We start from the raw sequence: 8,454 nt of genomic DNA on the forward strand, positions 1-8,454 counted from the left end.
TCTCCGCCCACGTTCTCCGGTTTTTTCCCCGGAATTTGCGGGGTCTCTATTCTGTTCGTTGCCGGCTCTTCGGAGCTTTAGGAACACTTTTGAGAAAAGTAAAGTAACCAAAAGAAAAAGAGCAAAATTAATTGTATTTTTTATCAACTAAACATAAGAAGCAAAGCAATTTCAATAACATTTGTACTCCAATCAGAGTACTGTAGAACTACAGTATTGAAAACCGAATGAGAGTGAATTGAGACATCATAATTAGATAGCATTAATTCTGAATTACTTTCAGAAACGAGAAATACTTCTTCAAGAAAAAATTAGATAAAAGTAACTATTCAATAAATTAACATCGATGTCATCCCATTATGAATCAGAAGATAAAGACAATGAAAGTTCAAACAGCTGTTTCCGAAGTGCTCGACGAGCTTCTTTGGGTTTCATCTCTTCCACTCCCTTCAGATGATGATTCCTCTTCACTATTGACGTTCTCATAGAAATCCGAACCAAATATGGCAAGAAGTGTAGGCATATACACAACGCCATGTAAGATACAAACGAATGCAATTCCAAACAATTGGATACAGAAATATGTAATCAGAACACGAGAATCAGCAAACAAGAGACAACCGGCAGTAAGCATAATAGCTGGGAAGATTCCAGAAAGAGTCTGAAAATAAACTTCCATCCATGTATACAATTCTAACAAACTCACAGTAGCTCCATTATTGACCAACGCCGCTACTGCTCTCTCCTCACTTTTCAATTTCTTCGAATTGTAAAATCCATGAAGTATTTGACCGAAGAACTCGACAGCTATTCCAAGAGACTGAAACAAATTTCATGAATCTTGTTGAAAATTGGACGGTTACCATAGTCATGTTGATCGCAGCAACGACATTCATACTGATTCCTTGTAAATACATATATCCCATTAAGTGAATATAAGAAGAAAATAGAACGAAAACTGAAATTCCAGATAATTTATGAGGCTATATCTGAAACAAAACTCACCACTGACAAGACTTCCAGCCAAATGGACTCTCAGAAATAGAGAAATTGTAACCAAATCAACGAAGAGGATTACGACGACAAGTGTAATGACTGTGGTCGTCAATGAATCGTACTGCTCATAGTATGGGAAGAAAGTACTGTAGACGAATACACGGACTCCTTGCAATTGCAGCTGTTTCTCAACTTTCTCAGCAACGTACTTTGCGAATCTCCACGCATCTGGAATAATTCTTAGAATACGTCACGAATAGACTTCACAAACCATAAAGCTCATTCGAGTCAGAAATGTTCAATTTTCTGAAGAAGGTGGAGAAGTAGCTGGATTGAATTTTGCCATTTTTTGTCATATTGATTGCTGGTTTAGCAAGAGCAAATCCACCATGAGCACAGTGAATTGTGGGTGGTGTGTTCAGGAAATTGCCGAGATACCGGTAGAATTCGGATTCTGCATGAAGCGGAGAGGTATTGGCGGAGCATGATGAGCAATGGGTGGCATTAGATGGATCACCTGAAAAATCAAGTCTCTCAAAAATCCTAATTTCTAAAGGCAGCCTTGTTTCTAGAATGTTTTAATAATTCAAAAAATTGTTTTGAACTCCTCAAGTTTAGTATCCTTATAACATAAAAACTGTTGTAGAAGAGCCCCCACATTGTCACGTTTGAGGTAGTTTTTCTTGGTGCTTGTGCAAGATATCAAAAATGTGTCAACTGAGAAAATGATTTTATGTTATGATGAACAATTTATTCGTTAAACCCTTTTTTATATCTTTGACAGAGAACGAGATAAATTGGCTCAAAGTTAAAAATTAGGTTGACCCTTCTATTACAAGTTTTACGGCATTTCTTTATTGAAAGTTATCCATTCACCAAAACACAATGCAATATTCCGATATGTTATCAATCATTCAGATCTCTTCTTCCCCAATCCGTTTTGTTTCCCAGTTACAACTAAAACGCATGTCTGAAAAATGTCAAAACCACCGTAACTTTCAATTTCAATCTCCCCTCACTTTTGTCCACCCCACAAACAGTTTAACGCGGAAATAATGCTTTCTGTTGTGACAAATAAGAAGAGGTGAAGAGGGGATAATAGACAAAAAAAAGAAGTAGTTATTCAGCAACAACCTTAGGTTTAGTTTACACCCTACCTACTCCTCCCCTTTCTTTTTTCTGATATTGAGACCGTTCTAGCCGACCACTATAAAAGACGCCTACTACGTGCCCACACCTGAAGGCCGTCCTTTTCTTTCTTCTCTTTAGTTCGTGTTATCATGCCGTCAGCGTCGACGATATCTGTTGTGAGTGCGATCAGTGGTGTTGCCGTTCTCGGCGCTCTTCTCACCGCCGTTGTCATCTTCAACGATATCAACAAGTTTTACTATGAAACGATGGAAACGTTTGATGGGTTCAAGGTTGGTTTGAACATTTAGCACGTAGGTCTGATAGTAAAACGGAATCAGATTCAAAGTCAAATGTGTTTTATCTTATCAATGGAATAGGAACAAAACTGTTTCTTTCAGATCAACGAGAAGAATGCCTGGGATAACATGGTGATGTCCACTCGCTCACCAAAGGAGATGCTTTTGGGCCGTGCTAAGCGTCAAGCTCTCCCAGACTGTCAGGCCCTTGCAAAGAACTGCCCACCAGGACCACCAGGACCACCAGGAGCTCCAGGAGCCGCTGGAGAGCCAGGAAGTGATGGAGATGCTGGAAAACCAGGAATCAACGGAGTCGCCATTCAATTCGCTGCTGCCGCCGGAGGAGCCTGCATCCAGTGCCCTGCTGGAGAACCCGGACCAGCAGGAGCTCCAGGAGCCCCAGGACTAGCAGGACCAGACGGAAAACCAGGAACCGACGGGCAAGGAGGAGCTCCAGGACCAGCAGGACCAGAAGGACCAGCCGGAGACGCTGGAGCACCAGGAGCACCAGGAGCCCCAGGAAGCGACGGACAGCCAGGAAAGGACGGACAAAGATCCACTGGAACCCCAGGAGCCGCCGGAGCTCCAGGACCACAAGGAACAGCTGGAACTGATGGACAGCCAGGAGCCGCTGGAGCCCCAGGAGCACCAGGACCAGCTGGAGCACCAGGACCAGACGGACAACCAGGATCCAACGGACAACCAGGACCAGACGGAGAACAAGGACACGATGGACAGCCAGGAGCTGATGCTGCCTACTGTCCATGCCCATCTAGATCTTCTGTTCGTCAGTAGATTATTATGTTCTCTCATTGTACATCGATTTCTTGGTTACTTTATTGACCTACGGACCTCATAACTTATCCCGTATCAAAACCATCAGAATAAACGCTAGATTTCAAACCCGCAAACTATTTTCTCTCATCACTTACAGAATTCTTGTCCATTCGTTTTGCAGCAAGTTCCACGAGGATGCATGAACTGGAGAAATGAATCAATCCAGATGTTTACATCTCCTCGTAAAAAGTTTCCACTGTAGTTTTCAGCATACGCCAGCGAGCGGATCGTGTTACCCATTGAATTTTCATCACATCCAGCAACCGTGCAAAACTTTTTCTGAAATTTTTTCGTTTCCTTAGGAAGTTTCTAAAAACCGAACCTGTATTTTTGGATCGAACCAGTTGATGTCTCCTTCTATTACAAACCAAACTGGTGGCCCCACATTCAAATTCTTATTCATATTTTGGAAGTGTTTTGTCAAATAACTTGTCTAAAAATATTTTTTTCTAACGAATCATACCGAAAACAAAGCTAGTGTACCTTTGAAAAAGCCATGGTTTGATCAAAACCAAACTCTAGTTTTCGAGACCAGTAAATTGACGAAACAAATGTGATGGAGAAGAATATGAGAATCACGATACGACATAATTTGTTCAGAATCAATGGCGCGATGGCAATTTTAAACCAATCGACAGGACTGCGGAGTGTTCCACCAACAGCGTCTTCTGAAAGACGAATTCTTGTGTCTGCTGATAGTTGATACCATGGCCAAATCTCGCATCTTCCGTTCTGAAATCTCGGATTTTTAAAAGAATATTCAATTAGTGTGAATCTTTACCATTTCTCGTCTGGCATCATATTGGAACAATGGAAGAACCACCAAAAGATAAAATGCTGTATCAATAAGAATAGCCAATCCAGCATGTCTTGAGAATACTTCAACAGCTGGCATGCTAACTGAAATGTAAGGAAGAACTCCTCCAGCAAGGAAGAAGCAAGTGGAGCAGATAAGAGAATTGGTCAGAACGATTGGGATACATCTCCTCATAGTGTCAGTAATCCTACTGTTCATTTCACGATCCGTTATATCTGGATGGCCGTAGCAGTGTCCATTAGATTGGAATGTTCGGATGGTGAGAAAGATTCTACTTATCCCAATTAGAGTTATCACAAAGAACAGAACTACGATTGCATTATCAGTAGCGTGCTGACCTCCAAATGAGTAGATTCCAATAGAGCTGTATATAAATTAAAAGTTTTTTGTCCTCAATATTTACTGTTAGCCTACCACCAAACACTTATCACACTGATAAAAACACTTGACGTTGAAATCAAAAGTTTCTGATGAATGAAAGCAGACAGCAGAGAAGATTCAGGCCAGTGATAGATTCCAATCATTGCGTTGATCCATAAAAGAACTGAAGCACAAGCTAAAACAGAGACCAACTTGTCAGTCTCTACAGCTGCTTGAAGCTCATGCTAAACACAATAGTTAGATATCCATAGATTTTTAACACTCACCGCCACAGAAGACTCTGTCATAAATGTGAAACTAGCATTCTTCATCTCGTATGCAGACATCATTTTAATGAATTCCGCTTCCCATGAAACTGCCTTTTCTTCATTCTTTCCAGACAGAAGTATCGTAATCATGAAGGTTCGAGACTTGGTGTACTGTAAAATTTTCAATTTTTTCAAATAAATGTTTTACCTTCTCTGTACCTTCTCCGTACCATGCCAATTTTTGTTCCATCCTGCAAAAACGAGAGCAGGGTCAATTGGACCTCCGAACTCCCCAAAACACGACAATCCAGTAGGTGTTTTAACAGTAAACGGATGGAATATACAATGCTTTAGATGTGTAAAAGGATTATGCTCATTATAATCGAAATCCTCTTCATTATCTTCAACATTAACAAATGTATTCCAATTGTTCTGAAATTCTTTTGATCTACCATAAAAATGTAATAGAAGGGCCCCGAACTTTTTACTTCGAATCAATTTAACTTGGCCACTGTCCAACATATTAAAAAGCTATCAACTGATAAAACGTTTATCATAATATCACAAACATTTTATCAGTTTACACATGCTCGATATATTTCACAGGAACCGATATAAATCAACTCAAACTAGACAGTGTGGGGCCCTTCTATTACAGGTTTTACGATATAAATTTTTGAAAAATGATTTACCTGAAAATAGTTCGTCGGACTCATGATAGCACATCCTTTTGTTTTTCCTAAAGGTCTGTAACAGATGTCATCCAGAGTAAATTTGGAGACTCCTTGGAAAACCGTCAAGTTTTGTATACGATTTATTAGCTGGAACATCTGAAATCAATATTTTTTTTGAAAATTCTTGTTTTAATTTGAAAAGTTACTTCATCGAAAAAGTTTGTGTCATCTTGATTCAGAAAGTTCTCAGGCATGGATGGTGAAAAGGTCATGAAGACTTGCTCAATGCGATGAGTCGGTCCAAAAGTTTCAATGAAAGTCTTCTGATGTCTTCTTGTTTCTCCATCTGCTGCAGAGACCTGATCGATCGAATGAGTCAAACTGTGGAACCAAACGTTTCCAAGGCAACATAGCGAAGCCACAAATAATCCTAAGAAAACGCATTTCAGGGGTTGATGGATGACTACCTGAATGAAACAAAATGAAGAATGGGACTAGAACTATTCAAACTCACTTGAGCATATTGAACACATAAATGTTCAAATTGAACTTCCAAGCTTCCCGGTCCAAAATCAACATAGCAATTTTCAGAAGCTGTAGGGCTACGATGACAGGAATACTTGAGAGCAAAAATGAGAATCATCGTGAGAGTAAAGCATCCACACAGCCGGAGGAACCACTCAAAATACTTTATTTGATGTTCGAATACTCGAACCCCTCGCTGAAAAACAAAACACTCTAAAAGTTTGATTTTATACTAAAACCCACAGTTTCCATTCCACTGAGGTCCAAGAGTTGATAAGATTCCAGTGGACAATCGATTATGCCACAAGCGGGTGTCTGAGGATTGGCTGGTTTGTGGCAAGGCGTTGTTGGGATGTTCATTGCTTTCTGAAATAAGAAACTCTTTTCTTCATTTTTTAAAAATTGTTTTTACCTTATCTCTGGTGAACTCGAAATTGGTATGCATCGGGATATTTACTGATGGGTCTTTTCTTCCCATGAATCCATAAAAGTTCTCATAAGAAACCTTTGAACCCAAAGACAAAAAACTCAAAGCGAGGTTCTGACTGGCCCATGTATTTTTACACGATGTGTATGTCCTTCAGCGAAATCTCGATTAACTTTGAATTCGATTTTCTCAACAACTCCTTTAGCGCCACCAGATGTTTCAAGAACTTTCATAAATCTAGATTGATCCGGGGAGCATGTGAATTGACACCAAAGTTTGGCAAAATTATCGAAACAACTAGGACAAGAACCAAGGATACCGGTAGCGTAGGAGAGTCGTTTCGTCATTCCTTCTAACTGTAGTTGAGTGCAACATACTTGTGCTTTGTTTTCTTCTTGTAATAAATGAGAGCAATACTTTTCAAGTCGAGCAATATAGTTCGGATTTTTTGAACGAGTGACGGTAATTGGTTGAAAACCTGAAAAAGTGTTAATAGTTAGTACAAAACGAACTTTTTTCAGCTGCTTATTAAGGGGCCTGTCAAAGATATGAAAAAGTGGTCAACTGATAAATTGTTTATCATTATATTAGAATTAGGGTTTCCATTTGGGGGGCGATTCACCCGCCCCAACGCCTCACAAAAATCATGTCAGCTGTATCGGTTCTTTTGGATGAACTCGATCCGGAAGGCCTTCGACAAGTCGTCGACGAAGCACAGAGGAGGCTGAAAAAGCAAAGATAACACATATTTCAAATATCTATTTTTTCATTTCTTTCTCTCTATAAACTTTTCCGTATTTCTTTTCTTTTCTTTATTTTTTATTTGATACAGATATTCGAAAAAACAGTAGAAAAGAGGGTGTTGCTCACCCGAATCGCGCATAGAAAGAAAGTGAGAAGACAACATCTGTCAAATGAAAAAAGAATATAAAATTTAATCGAATCAAAGTTCCCTATTTTTCATATGCATCGTTCTTATCCCCCATTCCTTATCCTGCCCAAAAAACAGTACTCTAGCCAAAAAGTGATTGTGTGACGTCGATATTTAAAGAATAAATAGGTCACGCGAACCACGTTCCCTTTCCACCTACTACCATAGCACGTGTCTCTTTGAATCTTCTGCTTACTTTTTCTCCTGCTCCTACTGTTTTGACCCATTTGAAAGTCCTCTGCTCGCTCCGGTCATTGTGCTTGTACTTTTTTCTCCCTAGTTTCTCTATTTTTATATTTCGAGGAGTTTTTATAATGCGAGGATGGATGAGACTTGTGACTGTGTTGTCGTGTTTGTTGCTCGTATACTTTGCACCATGCCATTCGAAATGTGTGATGACCGAATGTGATGGAGAAACAGACAGTAGTCACCCACCATGCAAAACGAATGCTTCGAGTGAGTTTTTGTTTTCACAAACTTCCAAACAAACAATAAAATATCTGATCCACAGTAGTTCCTCCAGTGGAAGCCCACCCAAACCTCAAACGTTGACCTCAATTATCTCGATTCTTGTGAAAGATATAAAAAATTAGACAACTAATTATGATAAAGAAATTAATAAGTTGAAAAATGTTTGATATCTTTCACAAAAATCGAGATAAGTGAGATCATACTTGACGGTTTTGGTGGGCTTTTGTTAGAGGAATACGGTATTTTCTCGTCCTTTTGTAACTTTAGGCGAGGCATACGGTATCATATATCTTTTTCAAAATTCTCAATCAGAAATTTTTTTCTGTAAATGTTTTATAAAAATTCATCCCTCTCAGCTATTCCATTTGTAACCAATGAAGTTCCAAAATAAAATTTCACTAAGTTGAGACTTGCTCCTTTCTCAGGCGGCATTTCTTTTTTTAAATGAAAGTTGTCAACAACAAAAATATGATTTCTGATTTGTTGCATATTTTCTGAAATTTTCAAATGAAACAGAAAAACGCTAAGTACTTTTGTAGATATTGAAAGTTACCGTAATGCCTGAAATAGAAAGAGCTCTGTCGTGTTTGAGCTAATTTATCTCGGTTCTTGTGAAAGGTATTAAAAATGTGTCAACTGACAAAACAATTCTGATTAGGGTTTCCATTTGGGCGGGTGAAGAAGCGGGCTACCAGCCACCCACCCGGGGAGCTCCCACCC

General features: G+C 39.3%; 2 protein-coding genes across 2 annotated transcripts; one reads left to right on the plus strand and one right to left on the minus strand.

The window, feature by feature from the left end:
- Positions 1-394: 394 nt before the first annotated feature.
- Positions 395-6,814, minus strand: Cbr-ncr-2 (the record flags this gene model as incomplete). Its single annotated transcript, XM_002641902.1, is given in 18 exon segments — positions 395-661; positions 707-820; positions 864-958; positions 1,006-1,224; positions 1,268-1,513; positions 3,356-3,539; positions 3,583-3,693; positions 3,744-3,992; positions 4,042-4,441; positions 4,492-4,682; positions 4,725-4,877; positions 4,926-5,138; positions 5,399-5,536; positions 5,587-5,847; positions 5,895-6,097; positions 6,145-6,271; positions 6,318-6,479; positions 6,482-6,814. Coding segments are annotated over 18 exon segments (3,666 nt in total), but the record flags the coding sequence as incomplete, so codon positions are not given.
- On the plus strand, positions 2,277-3,218 carry Cbr-col-91 (the record flags this gene model as incomplete). The annotated part of the gene is made up of 2 exons (XM_002641903.1): positions 2,277-2,417; positions 2,526-3,218. 2 exons carry the CDS (start codon positions 2,277-2,279, stop codon positions 3,216-3,218), a joined length of 834 nt encoding a protein of 277 aa, XP_002641949.1.
- Positions 6,815-8,454: the final 1,640 nt, after the last annotated feature.

Source organism: Caenorhabditis briggsae, assembly GCF_000004555.2.
Source record: "Caenorhabditis briggsae complete genome, chrIII, whole genome shotgun sequence".
Taxonomy (NCBI): Eukaryota; Metazoa; Nematoda; class Chromadorea; order Rhabditida; family Rhabditidae; genus Caenorhabditis; species Caenorhabditis briggsae.